This window comes from Symphalangus syndactylus, chromosome 5 (assembly GCF_028878055.3).
Source record: "Symphalangus syndactylus isolate Jambi chromosome 5, NHGRI_mSymSyn1-v2.1_pri, whole genome shotgun sequence".
NCBI classification, from domain to species: Eukaryota; Metazoa; Chordata; class Mammalia; order Primates; family Hylobatidae; genus Symphalangus; species Symphalangus syndactylus.
In genome coordinates, this window is record NC_072427.2 from 36,505,706 (window position 1) to 36,524,443 (window position 18,738).

At 47.6% G+C, this 18,738-nt stretch overlaps 1 protein-coding gene, 1 long non-coding RNA gene and 1 other non-coding gene across 6 annotated transcripts in view; 1 reads left to right on the top strand and 2 right to left on the bottom strand.

Moving 5' to 3' along the window:
- The window catches only part of LOC129482323 (uncharacterized), a 112,060-nt gene extending 104,009 nt beyond the window's left edge, over nt 1-8,051 (bottom strand). Inside the window, exons 1-3 of one of the 3 annotated variants that reach the window (XR_010121027.1) lie at nt 7,815-8,051; nt 4,939-5,129; nt 4,165-4,386 (exon numbers count right to left, since the gene is read on the bottom strand). This is a non-coding gene — a long non-coding RNA (uncharacterized lncRNA). Of the gene's footprint in view, nt 1-4,164; nt 4,387-4,938; nt 5,130-7,205 lie in introns of all 3 variants that reach the window. The other 2 variants (XR_010121026.1, XR_008657661.2) reach the window with 2 other exon arrangements.
- Nucleotides 8,052-10,753: 2,702 nt separating this feature from the next.
- Nucleotides 10,754-10,962, top strand: LOC129483838 (small nucleolar RNA U3). The gene has a single exon (XR_008658312.1). It is a non-coding gene; the product is annotated as a small nucleolar RNA U3 (small nucleolar RNA).
- A 1,770-nt stretch (nt 10,963-12,732) lies between these two features.
- On the bottom strand, nt 12,733-17,950 carry RPLP1 (ribosomal protein lateral stalk subunit P1). 2 transcript variants are annotated; one of them, XM_055277964.2, is made up of 4 exons: nt 15,852-17,950; nt 15,138-15,212; nt 13,592-13,709; nt 12,733-13,445 (listed from the first exon to the last, which is right to left on the bottom strand). In XM_055277964.2, exons 1-4 carry the CDS (start codon nt 15,921-15,923, stop codon nt 13,366-13,368), a joined length of 345 nt encoding a protein of 114 aa, XP_055133939.1. In that variant the 5' UTR covers nt 15,924-17,950; the 3' UTR covers nt 12,733-13,365. The 2 variants fall into 2 exon arrangements, with proteins under 2 accessions (XP_055133939.1, XP_055133940.1); XM_055277965.2 differs by lacking the exon at nt 15,138-15,212 and having other exon boundaries at nt 15,852-16,064.
- Nucleotides 17,951-18,738: the final 788 nt, after the last annotated feature.

Consider the following 18,738-nt stretch of genomic DNA (forward strand, 5'->3'; position numbering starts at 1 on the left):
AACACAGTATAACCATTGAAGGGTCTTTATTCCACCAGATAAGAGACTTTTAAGAGTTAGGACTTGATCTAACTAATCTCTGCATCTCTGACATCGAAAGCAGTGTTTGCCTAATGATAATTCGTGGATACATGCTGAATAATTCAATGAGTGAATGAGTTAGTAGACAAATGCGTCCAGTCCATAGAAAGAAAGGAGAATTAAAACAAACTCCTGCACCTGGGAAGGAGCAGACTGTAAGGCAAATCGTCAAGACTGGATTCTGGGAACAAAACCAAGCCCAACAGGGGTACTGAGAGCTGGGTGGCAGGTGGCAGGCTAGGCCCACTCACTCGCTTGTCAGCAATTCACTCCATTCTACCAACCTTGTGGCATGCTCCCTTCAGAACCAGGCCACAGGAAAATCACATGTTGCTACAGGGACCTCCAGGGCACCTAAACCACATCTACCAAATCCAGGACTACCAGGGACATGTAGTGATGCGGTTGGACCATCCTCAAGGCCCCCCACCTGAGAAGTGTTACACTATCTCCTCCAGGGATTGCAAACTCAAATGGCCAGGCACGAGTGCAGTTGTGGCAGAGTAAAGACTACAGGAGGTGGGGGCAGAGACGAGTTGAAGAGGCGGCACAGCCCAACCCAAAAGGACAGCAGCAGCGGTGCTGACTGCACCATCAGACACATACCATCCAGATCCTCCAATGTTTAACAAGAAACCAGAAATCCACAACTTGGGTAATGTTTCTAAATTTATTTTTTTCGAGACAGTCTTGCTCTGTCACCCGGACTGGAGTGCAGTGGCGTAACCATGGCTCACTGCAGCCTCAACCTCCTGGACTCAGGGGATCCTCTCGCCCCAGCCTCCCAAGTAGCTGGGACTACAGATGTATACGACCACACCCGGCTAACTTTTTTATTTTTTTGTAGAGATGGGGGTCTCACTTTGTTGCCCAGGCTGGTCTCAAACTCCTGGGCTGAAGCACGCCTCCCATCTTGGCCTCCCAAAGTGCTGAGATTACAGGCCTCAGCCACCGTGCCTCACCTGCTTCCCAATTTTTTAAATTCTATACATCATGCTCCTTGGTATTCACCCAAAGGAGTTGAAAAAAACATATCTACACAAAACCTGCACACAGGTGTTTATAGCAGCTTTATTCATAATTGCCAAAACTTAGAAGCAACCAAGATGTTCTTCAGTAAATGAATGGATAAACCGTGTCACAACCAGAGAGTGGAGTATTATTCAGTGCTAAAAAGAAATGAGCTACCAAGCCATGAAAAGACATGGAGGAACCTTAAATGCACATTACTAAGCGAGAGAAGCCAATCTGAAAAGGCTACAGACTGCACGATTCCAACTAGATGACATTCTGGAAGCGGCAAAACTATGGAGACGGTAAAAAGATCAGTGGTTGCCAGGGTTGGGGGAGGGAGGGATGAACAGGTGGAGCTCAGGGGACTTTTAGGGGAGTGAGACTGCTCTGTGTGATGCCTCAAGGATGGATGCATGTCATTCTACATTTTCCAGATCCACAGAATACACAGGACCAAGAGCAAACTCTCATGTGAACTATGGACTTTGGGAGATGATGATGTATCAGTGCAGGTTAATGGACTGTAACAAATGGACCACTCACTCCCTGCAGGTTTTTGATGGTGGGGGAGGCTGTGCATGTTGTAGGGGTAGGTGATATATGGGAAATATCTGTACCTTCTGCTCAATTTTGCTGTAAACCTAAAACTGTTCTAAAAAATAAGGTTTATTTTAAAAAGAAATAAGTATGTAAAAACCTCTGTACCTGCCGGTGGTATACCTGGGGTGGGGGTGAGGGGCAGAAGGGTCCATACCCCAGGGTCAGGCAATGAGTCTGTAGAGAATGTAACAATAGTGATAAAACTGAGTAGAAACCAGTCTGGGCGGGGCGTGGTGGCTTGCGCCTATAATCCCAGCACTTTGGAAGGCCGAGGTGGGTGGATCACCTGAGGTCAGGAGTTCGAGACCGGCCTGGTCAACATGGTGAAACCCCATCTCTACTAAAAATACAAAAACTACCCAGGCATGGTGGCGGGCGCCTGTAATCCCAGCTACTCGGGAGGCTGAGGCAGGAGAATTGCTTGAATCCGGGAGGCGGAGGTTGCGGTGAGCTGAGATCTCGCCACTACACTCCAGCCTGGGTGACAGAGCAAGACTCTGTCTCAAGAAGAAAAAAAAAAAAGAAGAAAAAGAAGCTAGTCTGCTTCTCATCCTGACCACGCACTGGGAATTCTAAATGACATTAGTGATAAAGCACCCTTCCCAGCCCCAGCCCCAGTCCACCATTGATGCAAAGCAAGCAAAACACGTCCAGAGCCCTCCAATTGGCTGCTCCTCAGCCAGCCTGAAACCCAGGGACTAACGAACTCAAGAAATGCCTGAGTACAAGAATCAGCGAAGAACAAGAGGCTTAAAGTTATGATCCCCTGAAGCTGACTCAGAGACATCCAGGCAGACCTGGGGCCCTGGGACCAAGTGTAAGATCCTTTCCTGGAGCAAGGCAGGTCTAAAGTAGGGCCAGCCAGGAGTGATAGCTCAGGGAATCTCAGAGAGCCCTTATCTACCCTGTTGCAAGCATGGGCTTCCCTAAGGCTGGGGGCAAGGCGGAGCCTACGGGGTGATCTACAGATCTTACCTGGGGCCAAGAAGGCTGCTGGAGTGGGACCAGGAGGCCTGAGGCTGTGACCTCCTACCCTGGGCAGTTCTGCTCTCCCGTAGCTGTGGGGCCCACACGCTGTCCCCGCTCTGGGGAGCAAGGCATGCAGGCACCAAACGTGGAGTCAGGAAAGGAGAGGACTTGGCCAAGCCTACACATCAGGCCACACTTGCAAAGCCCGTTCTTCACTATTCTCTCAACACCACCTTTTGAAAGCTTCTCTCCCATGAGCTCCGCCACCTCCATCCCTGCTGAGTGGCCAAGTCACCATGCTCCCCACGGAAAGACCCCAGGCCTCTGTCCACTCTTGCTCAGTCTCTGTCCCCTTTTGCTGAGTGTTTGATATGTTCCTGGGATGAGGGCCATCTCATGACTTTCATATTCCACCAAGGACAGTGAGTACCAAACTGACGAACTTCATTCCACTGGACTGGGAGTCAAGAAGCCATACTCTGTTACCACTTAGCTACGTGGCCACAGCCACGTCACCTGCCCTCTGAGCTTCCTCTTCCACAAATGTAAAACCAAGAGGGCTGGATGCTCTCTGAGGTCCCTTCTAAATCTAGCATGCTGAGCTCCTCTGGGTATATCTATTGCCCATCCCCTCAGGTAGGGGATGCCAGCCCAGTGCACAGTCCAGAGGAGACACCATACAGAGAAGAACACAGAGGAAATGGTATTAGCTGTGTATCTCAGGTTGTCCCCCAGGGCCGGAGAGACTCAAGAAGGCTTCTGGGTAGGCTGAGCAGAGAGAACACTGCAGAGGGGAGAGGTGACACGGGTCAGCTGGGCGAAGGCATTTGCTGGAACTGAGGGAGCGCTCAAGGGAAGTAAGGAGGGTCCTCTCCCCGAGAGCCTCCCCCACAGCCACTCATCCTGTCCCTCTGCTCTGGCCCCACCCCCACCTCTAAGTCAAGCAAACCCAACTTCTTGAAAGCAAGCAAACAGCCACGGAGCAAGACGCACACACTTCTCACCCATTCCCAGCCAAGGGGAACAGGCTATAGTTTGTTGACAGTGAGAAAAGTAATCAATTTTTCATTACCCAGTGAAGGCAACAGAATGTCTCAGGATGTCAACAGTTTCCAGGCAACAAAGACAAACCAAATACACAGGCCCCTCACCTGAAAGCTGTTTCCTTTACAAGCATCAGCTTGGATGAGAGGAGAGACTGAGAGAGGCAGAGGCAGGTGAAACCACTTGGCAGCCGCAGCGTATGAGTCAGACACTGGGGCTCTGTGGTTGTCTGCAGTGACCCCATTAGCAGATCTCATCAGACCACGACTCAAAGCAGAGCCTGCGTTGGGGGAGGATTCAGGCGCAAGATGTCGGAGCAAGACTGGAGAGAGTGGCTAATGTGGCTTATTCATTCATTTATCCAGCAAACATTTTTTTAGGGCTCTTAGGCCCTGGGTTCAGGCCTGAGGCCCCAGTCTAGCTGGGGAGATGAGCATGGAGACAGCGTCCCCTTACCTTACGGATGAGAAGACTGACAACCAGAGAGAGGAAGTGACTGTCCCAAGATCACAGAGCCACACAGGGGCACTTGGCAGCTGTGCCGCGGGTCTCCAGCATGCAGCAGGCCTATGCACATGGAAGGAGGCTCAGGAAGTGGCTGGCCCGGACATAGTCTCATCCAGAATTAACACAGGGAGCTTTCCAGAGACCTTCAGCAAAAGTGTTCAGATACTGAACCTAAAAAGTAAAAGGAGATCATTAGAATCTCTTATGGTGCCTATATTATTGTTATTTTTAACTCTCAAGGTGATTCTAACCAAAACAGAAAGGATGGCCCTTTCTGGAGCTCCTTCCCCAGCACAATGTCAGGCCTCAGAGCTCCCAGGATGTCTCCCTGTGTTTACGTTAACGTTTCTCAGTGAATGTCAATGGAGACTCGAGAATAAGTCAACACAGTTCCTCACAATAAATGCCAAGGCTTGTTAGCAGAGTAAACCGTGTGCTTAGCCTGTCTTAAAAGAATCTTTGCTGAGTAAACACAAGAAAGGCTTTACTTGAGAGTCAACAGAGCAAGGAGCTGAAGCACCCCGCTGGGCTGGAAGGTGACTCCACTGGCACCGGCCGCAAGGCCCATCAGGGGCCCTGGGAGGGGAGTCGGGATTGGCCATGCGGGAGCTGGAGCATCCTCAAAAGCCCTTCATGGCAATGTGAGGACACCAGGGGCCACAGAGGTCAGGGGGCTTGTCGAAGGCCACACAGCTTGTTGAAACAGAACTAAGTCTCTCTTACCCAGCAGCCTCTGCTCGTCCAGGGAGCCCAGTCTCTTGGTGAGGAGGCAAAAACCCAGTCCGCAGAAAAGAGGACCTGGGAATCAATCCCATTTGCTCTGAAGTATGAAGAAACTGATGTCTTAACCTTCCCACGGCAGTTTTGGTATTTAAAGAAGACTACAGGGAAATGAAGCCCTAATGGCGGCATGTCTGAAATGACAGCAGAGGGAAAATATTTTGGGTCTAAATAGGGCTTCTAGCTTTTTCGGTCTCTGAATGTTCACACTGATTCAATATTATCCTTGGTGATAGTGGATAAAAAACAAGCCTTGTGGTGAAACCCCGTCTCTACTAAAACTACAAAAATTAGCCGCGTGTGGTGGTGCGCGCCTGTAGTCCCAGCTACTCGGGAGGCAGAGGCAGGAGAATCGCTTGAACCCAGGAGGCGGAGGTTGTAGTGAGACGAGATCACGCCACTGCACTCCAGCCTGGGTGACAGAGAGACTCCGTCTCCAAACAAACAAACAAAAAACAAGCCTGAACTGCTTTCTATCTTTTCACCACACCCCACAACTTCTTTGATGGCCTGATATGCATGAGGTTCTCATTTTCCCAAGTAAAGAAAAATTATGACCTGAAATCTTGGACCTATAAGCTTGTTAGTCTCAAAACCCAAGTACAACCACTAACTTAATATCTCATTTAACGTGCCATCAGAAAAAAACCTTCCAATATTCAATTTTTCATTTAATTTGTGAATTCCTTTCCTCTTTCTCAAAAGAATTTGAGTATAGATCAAAGTACAACTATGCAGTAAAGTCAATAAAAAAGCTGCCAAAATTTTTATTTTAAAAATCAGTACCAAGAAAAGGAGGAGGAGGTAAATACCTTACCCATTTGGGTTAATTTAATTACTGAGATTGGGCACCTGGTCTGGTACTGAATTTCTCAGCAGCTGAAGCAGAGAAGAGAGAGTGTGAAGTCACAGAGCTCTCGTTATCATACAGGAGGATGCGGACTAATGCCCCAGAGGACACAAACTTTCTCCTGCCCCTAAATTTTACAAGAATTTTTCACATGAGACCTTATTTAGGAGACCATAACAACATAACAGCCTGCTCAAGTTTTCTGGCAAAAGCAGAAATGGTTTTCATGTGGCCTTTTCTTCCAACAACCTTTGAGGAAAACCAAGGGTGCACCAGATTGCACAGTGATTCAGTGACATCTTTCTTTGTTTTTAAACAAGAAATGAACTTGAGCGTTTGCAGAGGCGAAGTCAAGCGTGCTAAGTAAACTACAAGGGAGGGAAGACCATATTAAAGTTCTCTTGGTTTCCTCTTGGCTGGGTCATGGGAGGGCACACAAACATGCTTTCCCTACTAAGGTGTGGACTGACTCACTCATCCTTCGGCCAAGCAGCCAGACAGCCCTGACTGTGGAACTCACACCCTAGCCTAGAAAGCACTCTAGCGTGAAGGGGTCAATCCCGGTAGCCCTTCCCAGGATTGGCCACTATGGGGCAACACTGAGCCAGCATCTGGTAAACAAAAATTCCTTTTGTCAGCAAACCATCCAGCATATATGAAATTCTACCAACCCAATAATTCCTTTAATTCTGAAAATCCAATATTTGACCTTCCCCATAAAGGGTGTAAAAATAAAACAGTCTTTCTAATTGTAGAAACTGTTTCTTTGATTTCCTTTTTATTTTTTTATTTTTTATTTTTTGAGACAGAGTCTCTCTCTGTCACCCAGGATAGAGTGCAGTGGCACGATCTCGGTTCATTGCAACCTCCAGCTCCAGGGTTCAAATGATTCTCATGCCTCAGCCTCCTGAGTAGCTGGGATTACAGGCACATGCCACCACACCCGGCTTATTTTTGTATTTTTAGTAGAGATGGGTTTTTGCCATGTTGGCCAAGCTGGTCTCCAACTCCTGGCCTCAAGTGATTCACCTTCCTCAGCCTCCCAAAGGAGTGAGTCACCGCGCCCAGCCACTTTTTAACTTTTTAGCCACCAATTCATATGAGATAGCAAAGAAACACTCAACAGTTTTTGAACAGGAACTACGCTAAGTGTTTTATATGTGCCATCTCATTTAATTCTACAAGAACTCTATGAGGTAGGTGTCAACATGATCCCCACTATGCATATGATGGAACTGAGGCACAGAGAGGTTAAATAACTCACTCAAAGTCACACAGCCCTATTTAGCAGCAATGGGATTTGAGCCAACCCAGGTAGTCTGATATCAGAGCATTTAACCCTGTGTCCCAGAAGACTTACATGATCTCATAGCTGGAGGAAGCATCTAGTTCACTTCCTCCTGAAGCAACACTGTCTTCCATATCCCAGCCTCAGCATAACACCTAGCAAAGCTTTTCCTTATTTTTCTTATTTTGACCTAAAACTGTCTCAAAACTGGTCAGAGTCGTTCCTTCTAGAACTACTTGGAAGTTGAGTCTCTCTCCCACATGAAACCCTCTCCAATTTTAAAAAAATCAAAACTAGTGTTTTTAATTTGGGAAAGTAATGCATGTTCATGGTCTTTAAAAGTTCAAGCAATATAGAAAGGATAAACTGGAAAGTAAAAATATTTCTTCCACCCCATCCAATCCCTGTCCTCAGAAGTAACCACTGTAATTACTTTTGAATCCTCCCAGAAGTTTTTTAATACTATAAACATATGCACATAATTTCGGTTCAGTGGGCCTTGGAGGGGCCCGGCAAGCTGTTTAGTTGTTTGTTTCATTCATTTTTGTGTTTTTGTTTACCAGCTTCCCACGTGATTTAGCTATTTGATAAGGAGCCAAAGGTAGAGCAAATCTTCCCTCTCCTTTCTCTGGGTAAAATCGCCTTCTGGAAATGAAGGCGCTGGGAACGGCTAGAACCTACTTCTGCGTAGTGACGGAACAGGGATCTGGTGCTCGAGACCTCTCCTGGTAACGCCGAAATCTACTGCTGCTCCCGAGTCCTCCAAGCAACAGCCCGGGCTCAGGATTCCCAACTACAAATGCGCCCCACCCCATTCCTGCTGGGTAATGAAAGCGTTGGCCTCTCTAGACACGGAGGCTTCAAAACAGATCAGCTGCCTTCATCCACTAATCAGCTCCTGGCTTAAGACGTTCCTCCCGGGGACGGAGGGTCAAGAGCATGCGCAGAAGCCGGCGGTCCAGAAGGCGCCCCCAGCGGTTAACAGGCCTCAGCGAAACTGGAAAGTTCGGCTTCCCTCGGCCACACTCGGCCTCCAGCCCCGCTTCTCCGCCCGCCTTTTCCTCCCGGCGCCGCGTAGGTGGGCGCGCCGCGGGCTCTAAGAGCTCGACTGTCGGCCGGGCGCACGCCTGTAATCCCAGCACTTTGGGAGGGCAAGGTGAGTGGATCAGAGTTCGCGACCAGCCTGACTAACATGGTGAAACCCCATCTCTACTAAATTAGCCGGCGGTAGTGGCGCATGCCTATAATCCGAGCTACTTGGGAGGCTGAGACAGGAGACTCGCTTGTACCCGGGAGGCGGAGGTTGCGGTGAGCCAAGATTGCTCCATTGCACTCCAGTCTCGGCAACAAGAGCGAAACTCCGTCTCAAAAAAAAAAAAAAAAAAAAGCTCAACTGTGGGCCTGCGACCTTCACGCGCCAGCGCTGGAGAGGTGCCAGGATCCCTGGGGCCGAGACCGGGGCGGAGGACGACACTTCGTCTGGCCGCCTAGCCTCAGCCTCTAAGCTTCCTGCATCTTCTCCTTCATCGTAGGTGATGTTGGACGTGACAGAGGAGGTGACAGGTCACCCTGAGTGCGGGACTCCGTGTCCAGAAGGAAGTGGGCCTCCAGATGCCACGCCTTTGCTTCTGCTGTGGCATCTGATGAGTTCCCCGTTCATCTCTCCAGGCATTCCCAGGGCAGTCAGCCCTGATGCCCAGGGGCTAGGCTTGCAAGACCATGCGTTAGGTTCGCAAAGCCGGAGTGCAAGGCCAGACCTGGTACCAACAGCATCTCCGCCTTCGTCCTCATCTGGTTCCCGCCTCAAACCTCTACGTGTGCGGGGGAGCCTGGAAGGTGCGTGCTGTGAAAGTAAATGAATGAATGAGGCTCCTGGGAGATGGCGGGCGCGTGTTTGCCCCTAAAGGGCTGCGACAATGGAAAGAGCATTTGCTAGTCTGGATTCATGGGTTCTAGTTCTGGTTCCGTTCATCATTGCTGCTTAATAAGTTCCTCCTCCCATCTGGGTCCTAACTTCTTGTTTCTTTTGTTTGTTTTTTGTTTTTGTTTTTTGAGACGAAGTTTCACTTTTGTTGCCCAGGCTGGAGTGCAATGGCGCGTTCTCAGCTCACCGCAACCTCTGCCTCCCTGGCTCAAGCGATTCTCCTGCCTCAGCCTCCCGAGTAGCTGGGACTACAGGCATGCGCTACTACGCCCGGCTAATTTTGTATTTTTAGTAGAGACAGGGTTTCTCCCTGTTGGCCAGGCTGGTCTCTAACTCCCGACCTCAGGTGATCTGCCCGCCTCAGCCTCCCAAAGTGCTGGGATTACAGGCGTAAGCCACTGTGCCTAGCCGGTTCTAACTTTTAACATGTAAAAGGAGAGTTGAACTCTGATAAGTATATATTGAAGGCCAACAAGGAGCCCAGCATTAAGTATTGGGGATACAGGTGAGCAAAACGGACAGCCCTGATCCCCAGAACATATGGTGTGGAGTAGGAGGCAGATCGTCAACAGTCACGTGGACGTAATTACACGTGTACATTTTTTTTTTTTTTTTTGAGACAGAGTCTAGCTCTGTCGCCAGACTGGAGTGCAGTGGCACAATCTCGGCTCACTGCAACATCTGCCTCTCGGGTTCAAGTGATTCTCCTGCCTCAGCCTCCCAAGTAGCTGGGACTACAGGCATGCGCCACCACTCCCCACTAATTTTTGTATTTAGTAGAGATGGGGTTTCACCATGTTGGCCAGGCTGGTCTGGAACTCCTGACCTCAAGTGACCTGCCCACCTTGGCCTCCCAAAGTGGTCTCACTGTTGCCCAGGCTGGAGTGCAATAGCATGGTCATAGCAAGTGCAAAAGTCTGGGGCATGAAACACACATATTTCTTGAATTGGACATTATAAACACTCTCAAAAGCATATAAGTCAGAGGTGTGGAAGCTTCAGCAAGTTAAATTGAGAAGTGCTAAGCAAAGTAACATGTATGCTTGGTGAACAATCAGAAGTATGAAATATGAGAAACCAAACCTGCCTGATTGATAAGAATAGGGGGCCGGGTGCAGCGGCTCACGCTTGTAATCCCAGCACTTTGGGAGGCTGAGGCGGGCGGATCATGATGTCAGGAGTTCGAGACCAGCCTGACCAATATGGTGAAACCCTGTCTTTACTGAAAATACAAAAATTAGCCAGGTGTGGTGGCGCACGCCTGTAATCCCAGCTACTCAGGAGGCTGAGGCAGGAAAATCACTTGGAGGCAGAGGAAAATGGCTTGGAGGAGATCGCGCCACTGCACTCAGGCCTGGGAGACAGAGTGCGACTCTATCGCAAACAAACCAAAACAAAACAAAACAAAAAACAAACCAAAAGAATGTATGTGGGTCTATGTATGTATGTGGGTCTCCTAATTTGATTTTCAAATTGTTCTTTAGAAAGATTTTTAGCTATATTAAGATTTCTTAAAAAGCTGGGCCATGCCAGGCAGGGTGGCTCATGCCTACAGTCCCAGCCACTCAGGAGGCTGAGGTGGGAGGATCATTTAGCCCAAGAAAGGCTGCAGTGAGCTATGACCATGCCACTGCACTCCAGCCTGGGCAACAGTGAGACCCTGTCTCATATAAATTGAAAAAAAAAATACTGGACCAAGAGTATAATTTCAGGCATCAATTCTGTAGTTCCTTACTAGAGAAGTTTCTCTCAATGTGTACAACACTGGAAACCATGAGGAGGTGGCAGCACAGCATTCTCTGCTGAGCGTGAGGTTGGCTCTTGGTGTTGCTTTGCTGCAACTGTCATTTGCCATTGATGATGGTTCTTCTCTTCCTCCGAGGGAGAGGATGCAGTCTGAGTGGGGGAAAAAGCCTGGGCCACGCACTTACAGACTGTTAACATTGGAGTCTTGCTAGTGAACATTTTAGTTATGATTGGATTGTTTGGATAGCTGCGTTTGATATTTGCAATATCCCTAGCTTACCACTTAATGTCTGCTCTTCTAGATGCTGTCCTTTTCCCGTATCTTGTTAGTATTCTCTTTAACCCATTCTTCAGCTAAGTAAAGTGTTAGTATTCCCTCCTCTGACACTTGTTCACTCAGCACAAAGAATTCCTACTGTTACCTCTCCAGAACCCTAAGGTCATTACAAATGAGGAAGCTGATGCAGGTGAGAGAAAGGACCAGAAGCATGGACCATGCTGTTAAGAGAACAGGGACAAAGTGTGTTTTAATCTGGTTCACCCATCCACTTACTAGTTTGTAACCTGACAGCTTCCACTTCCCCATCCCCAACATGGGGTCATACTGTCATGGGACTGTTGTGAAGAATGGCATGCCACACAGATGAGCAGTCCTAGCTAATGTTAGCTGCTAATGGGTGAAGGAAAAGCAGGCACTTAACATGTGGATATAGGCTATCACTTATCTTTGTCTTGTGACACCATCCTCACTAGTTCACAACTGCCCTTTAGTACAGGCTGAGCATCCCTTATCCGAAATGCTTGGGACTATTTGTGTTTCAGATTTCTAATTTTTTTCAGACTTTGTAGTGTTTGTATATACTTAAGGTCTTTATGTATACTTTATGATCTTAGATAATTTTAGACGGGGTCCCACTCTGTCACCCATTCTTGAGTGTAATGGTACAAACACGGCTCACTGAAGCCACAGGTGCATGCCACCACACTGCACTAATTTAAAAAAAAATTTATTGTAGAGGCAGGGATGGGTTTAAGTGATCCTCCTGCCTCAGCCTCCCAAAGTGCAGGAATCACAGGCATGAACCACCATGCCTGGCCTATGGTTTTAATATACAGGTTGGGCATTCCTTACCTGAAAATCCAAAACGTTCCAATGAGCATTTCTTTTGAGTGTCATGTTTGTTTTGGATTTTGGGTAAGGGATGCTCAAGCCATGTATTAAAAACGCAAAACTAGCCAGGCATGGTGGCTCATACTTGCAATCCCAGCACTTTGGGAGGTCAAGGTGTGCAGATCAGGAGATTGAGGTTTTTCTATAAAAAATTGGCCAGGCATGGTGGCATGCCTGTAGTCCCAGCTACTTGAGGGTGGCTGAGGTGGGATGATCTATTTGAGCCTGGGAGTTTGAAGCTGCAGTAAGCCATGACCACACCACTGCACTCCAGCCTGAGCAACAGCAAAAGAACTGCTCTCAAAAAACTTAAAACTCTAACACTGACACCTACATACTCCTACCCATTGTCAACTCTACCTTGCTCAAGGTCCTAAATTGTTCACTATCCCGTCTTTGGTACTTATTACTCTTATCAGATGCATATATTTAAAGTCTTTTTTGAGCTTATGAAAAGCTCAGTGTTGTTTTGAACATTCCCAGGCATGTATCCTCATGTCCACATGTAGTTTCTCGAGTAATGCCTCAAAGTAGAACTGCCATTTTCCCCAAGTAGTTGTAGTAACTTACACAAATGATCTTTTTCACATTGAAATGAGGAGTTGCAACTAGAAGTCATGCTTTTCATCACTGAATGTCTTCATCTTTTAAATGCTAATGGAGGTAAGGATAAGACTCATTCATGTGCCTGGCATGTCATTAGCTGCTCTGAACACACAATACTCATGGGTTTATTATATAAATCCAAGCCTGAAAAGTTGAAATTTCCATTCATGTTTATTAATTGGCAAAAAAAAAAGCTCTTAGTTTTTGGAACACAGGTTTGAATTTTTTTTCCACTTTGTCTAACTGGGGACCTTAATAAACTATTAAGTAAACTTTCTGCACTCCTTCAATGTTAACCATAAAACTCCCAAACATTTGGTGAGACATTACACAGCTAAGTCTTCTTTCTTTACAACCTTGGGATGTAGCAGTCAACATTCAGCATAGGTCAAAGTTCGTTCTTAGGCAGGGTTGTATAGGGTAAATACCCAGGTGGCTTTCTACAGCTGGTCTGTATTACCCTCCACCCCCAGTGTAGGGGACACACCTTATAATCATCAAGTTTACACAGGTAACCTGGACAAAGCATCTGCTCTGATCCTTCCTCCTGCCTCCCCAGTGCAGTTTTCAACACTGTATGACGAGATGCCTTCTTGTTAGCATCAGGATTGTCTAAATCTCACATCTGGCAATGGTGGCAGCAAAAATCCAGCCTGTGTCATGGCAGAATAGGCTGAAAGCCAACATTACAAAACAGACCATTTTTGCAGAGCACATTCCCAAACTATGGACAAGACCAACAGCAGTAAAGTTCAGCTTTTTATTGAACACGTTATAAAAGAGGTTTAGTCAAAAAGACCAAAGCCCATGTCATCATCAGACTCCTCGGATTCTTCTTTCTTTGCTTCCACTTTCTTCTCCTCAGCTAGAAAAAAAAAGTCAATCAGGTGTTAGGATTTCCATACTTCATCTCCTTGTGGAAAATTAACGGCAATTTTGCCTATAATACTATTTTTTTTTTTTTTTAAATCTCTACACTCCTCCCAATACTAAAAACACCATGTTTCCTACCTGGAGCAGCAGCAGTGGAGGGGGCAGGACCTCCTGCTGGTGCAGCACCAGCTGCTGGAGCAGGTCCACCGGCCCCTACATTGCAGATGAGGCTCCCAATGTTGATGTTGGCCAGGGCCTGCAATACATATGCATGCATAGGTAAACGCCCAGTTCTTTGTTAAGCACTCACGCAGCCAAAAACGAAAAGTATCCCCCATTCCAGGTTACAGTGATCAACCCCTAACACTATATACAGTGGGTTCCACATCCATGGATTCAACAGTGGAAAAATAAGCATGTGTACCAAACATGTAGACTTCTAAAGTATACAGGAGGATGTGCATAGGTTATATGCAAATATGTTTATATAAGAGATGGAACATCCTGGGATTTTGTTATTAGTGGAAGGTCCTGGAACCAATACCCCAGACACTGGCTTTTCTTTGCTAACAGCCAAGACTTAGGTTACAGAGCAACACACTACTGTTCAGCTTTGAATCTGACAATTACATTCCTATATGTTAAGAACCTCCTGAGGTAGCTGATTGGTTAAAAAAAAAAAAAAAATCCAAACTTCCTGAAACACTCAAATGAATATTCTTTCCACAGTTCCATGTCTCCTCTTAACTGAATTCAAATTTTCAGTCTACTAAACAAATGTAGGACTTCAAAAGGGGCTTGTTAATGACATAGGTACGATGTTTTCAATCTTTCAAAACTCTTCAGAGGACACAACCCTGGAGTTAGATGCTATTAGCTTCACTTGCCAGAGATTAAGTAACCTATAACAATGGAAAACAGCCAGTGCAAGCTCCATGACCAGGAACCTCTTCATTATTAGTCTTTTATATCCCAACACACAGTACCTACTGTGGCAATGAAGTCTGCTAAACCCAAATGTCCATCGAACCATAGGTTTAATGCAAGAATTTACTTCATTTGCTTGCGGGCCGGGCGCAGTGGTTCACGCCTGTAATTCCAGCACTTTGGGAGGCAGAGGCGGACGGATCACGAGGTCAGGAGATCGAGACCATCCTGGCTAACATGGTGAAACCCCGTCTCTACTAAAAACACACGTAAAAATTAGACAGGTATGGTGGCGCGCGCCTGTAGTCCCAGCTACTCGGGAGGCTGAGGCAGGATAATGGCGTGAACCTGGAAGGCGGAGCTTGCAGTGAGCTGAGATCGCGCCACTGCACTCCAGCCTGGCTGACAGCCTGGGTGACTGTCTCAAAAAAAAAAAAAAAAGAAAAAGAATTTGCTTGCAACTTAACATGGGTAGTACCTATCTCCCGAGTGACCCTTTTTGGGAATAAATGACCTGATTCACATTTTTTTTAATCCATGGTTTCAGAGCAAAAGGGAAACCAGAATCTGATAAGGAAACATAAGACTTGACAAGCTGAAATCTTATTAGCTCCTAGAGATATACATGCAATGAAAAACACGTAGGAGATCCAGTGGCCTGTGGGGCGTTATGGCACCGCTGGAGGTACTTTAGCATGTACACCTGCCCTCGTAAATCAGCAGGCCTGAACACATCACTTTGCCACCATCACCTTACCTTTGCAAACAAGCCAGGCCAAAAAGGTTCGACATTTACACCGGCTGCTTTAATGAGGGCATTGATCTTATCCTCCTACAACAAACAAAAACGTCAATCCATCAAAATGTAGCGTATGTAATTATCTCCAAAATGCTGCAAGTTAAAGGCAAGTCACTCAGTAAATGTACAGAACATGTTTAACCAGCTCAAATAGTCTATCACAAGCAAAAGAGATGTGTGCCAGGCGCCCTGCAATGAGGCGAGCCCATCACTGCTGTTCCACGGGCTGGGACTTGCCTGAGTCACGCGGCTATTTTTAAGTTACAAGACCTGGGAGGTGGAGCCGAGCTCGGGCGTTTTCCTCCACGACCGGGCGAATTCAAAGCAATTACACCGAAATAGGTCCGAGTAAGTGTCCCTGAGAGACGAGGCGTGGGTCAGGGTGCCCAAGCGCTGCGGAAAAGCTTTTCTACACGAAGGCTCTTGGAGCCGGAGCGCCCAGCCCTCAAGCGCACCCCATGCCCGCTGGGCCTGCACGTGGTCCTGGGGGCCCAGGTCCTGCTCGGCGAGAGAGGCCCCAGCCCCGAGGAGCGCCCGCCCCATGCCACCTGTGTTCGCCGCCTGGCCCCGGCCGGAAGTGCTCAGTCGAACGGCCTGGAGCCGGGAACCGCATGGAGAGCCGAGAGTCACCGCCCACAGGCGGCCCGGCCGCCGGCCCGCGCCCGCACTCACCGTGACTGTCACCTCATCGTCGTGCAGAATGAGGGCCGAGTAGATGCAGGCGAGCTCGGAGACGGACGCCATGGCGCGGGCGAGTGTAGGGCTGGCGCTGCCGGACGCGGTGCTAGTCGCCGGATGAAGTGAGGGCCTCACCCCAACGCGGCCTTAGCTTCCTCGGAAGGACCGAGCACCTTGGCGGCAGCTGAGGAAAAGGGTTCTCGCGCGTATGCGCAGCCTCTTATGTGTCCACGCGGACCAATCGGCGCCCGCACCGGGCGGAAGAGGCGGACCCAGGACCGACTGAAGGCGCCTGCGCGTTGCGCCTGATTCGTTCTTCCGGTTGAGAAGGTTTCTCGGCGCCTGCGAATACGGTCCCACTTTATTTTGGTATATTATAGGATCTGAGAACGTTAAAAACACTTTTAGGATAGGGTTGCCTAGGTATTCGGACTTCGCCCCCGCTGGTTCCATGAGTTGCTTGACTTGGCAGGAGCTCCGCTGTGGCCCTGATGACATTATTCGTAATCTCCTGGTTAGGTCGCGGCCTTCCCAGCGGGCGCTGGCCCTTAGAGTAAGGGCTGCGTCCCACCTTGGAGGCCCCTGCTTAGCGCAGGACCTTGGGTGAGATAGATGTAGGAGGAAGAGAGAAACTAACAGCGTTATGATAGCAGAAGCCGTAGAGCGCTGACTATGTCCCCGGCACTGAGCCACATTCTACAAGGATTCACGGTAATCCTCACACAGCAGGAGTTGGATGTTATCTCCATCTTGCATATGGCAAAATTAAGTCTTAGAGTTGGTAACTAGCCCAAGATTGTGTAGTTACCGCGCAGTGGACCGTGGATTTGGAATCTAGAAGCCTTAGACCCGGTAGCTAACCCAAGATTGCATAGTTCCGGGCGGTGGAGCGTGGAGTTGGAATCCAGAAGCCTAACTTAGACCTGGTAACTAACCCAAGATTGCATAGTTCCGCGCGGTGGAGCGTGGTGTTGGAATCCAGAAGCCTAACTTCACTGCCTAGTGCTTGGGGGAAGGGGGGATTATGGGTAAATTGTCTATAACCCGTTATGTACTATCTAAACCCAATTTAAATTCCTACCTTCAAAAATGGTCATCTTTACATTCCTCGTGGAATTCGCTTCGTTTACCGGAAAGTTAATTCATATATATATATATATTTCTTTTTTTTTTTTTTTGCGGGGGGAACCTTATTTAGTCCATCCCATTATTTAATAATCATCTCTGAAGAAATATTTCTGTTGGAATCCACCAATCTAGAGTCCCACTTGGGTCAATCTTAACTACAAACATAAATATTTTCATATTCCGAATTTTTAAAAAAAGCTTTTATAAAGCTATCAAACTTTTAAAAAATAAAGCTGTTGAGTTTTCATCCAAATCTAAGCAGCCATTATAGTGGAATTTTGGTCAAGAAAGGTTAAAGCTATTAAAAAATCCAAATATTTCCAAAGCTACGATGAGTCAGTCCAAAATACTGTTTGTCCAGCAGTGTACATAAAAAACTAATCTGCCGGGTGCGGTGGCTCACGCCTGCAATCCCAACACTTTGGGAGGCTGAGGCGGGTGGATTGCCTGAGGTCAGGAGTTCGAGACCAGCCTGGCCAACATAGCGAAACCTCGTCACTACTAAAAATACAAAAAAATTAGCTGGGCGTGATGGTGAGCACCTGTAATCCCAGCTACTAGGGAGGCTGAAGCAGGAGAATCGCTTGAACCCGGGAGGCGGGGGTTGCACTGAGCTGAGATTGTGCCACTGCACTCCAGCTTGGGCAACAAGAGCAAAACTCCGTCTCAGAAAAAACAAACAAAACTGATCTGGTTGACAGGTGGCACTTTGTGGTCATTGAGGAAATAATCGTTTTCTCCACGTATACATTACAGATAATACCTTTACAGGGTATCAAACAGTAAGCACTAACCACAGCTATTCAAGAGAAGTAGTTGAGCAAAACACCAATACTCATGCATTTCCTTTTTTGTTGATGAAGGACTTAGTGGATTCAAGTTACTTCAGACAAATTCCACTGCCCCATATTCTCCTATCACAGTAAAAATTTCCTATTAATATTTTGAAAATACTATGCAATAAGCCATTAAAAAAAATTTTTTTTTTTCTGAGACGGAGTTTCACTCTTGTTCCCCAGGCTGGAGTGCAATGGCACGATCTCGGCTCACTGCAACCTCCGCCCCCCAGGTTCAAGCAATTGTCCTGCCACAGCCTCCAGAGTAGCTGGGATTATAGTCATGTGCCACAATGCCCGGCTAATTTTTTGTATTTTTAGTAGAAACGGGGTTTCATCATGTTGGCCAGGCTGGTCTCGAACTCCTAACCTCAGGTGATTCGCCCACCTTGGCCTCCCAAAGTGCTGGGATTACAGGGGTGAACCACTGCACCCGGCTAATTTTTTTTTTTTAAGTGGGCTGGGGCAGGTCATGGTGGCTCATACCTGTAATCCAAGCACTTTTGGGAGGCCAAGGCGGGAGGATCCCTTGAGCCCAGGAGTTCAAGACCAGCCTGGGGCAACATAGTGAGACCCAGTCTCTATTAATTTTTTTTTTTTTTGAGATAGGGTCTCACTCCGTTGCCCAGGCTGGAGCACAGTGGTGCCATCACAACTCACTGCAACCTCTGCCTCCCAGGCTCAGGCAGTCCTCCCACCTCAGCCTCCCTAGTAAGTGGGACTACAGGTGCATGCCACCACACCTGGCTAAGTTTTAAACTTTTTGTAGGGATGGGATTTCACCATGTTGCTCAGGCTGGTCTCGAACTCCTGACCTCAAGCCATCCTGTTTCAGCCTCTCAAAGTACTGGGATTACAGTTGTGAGCCACCATGCCCGGGCTGTCTCTATTATTTTAAATAATAATTTAAAAAGCAG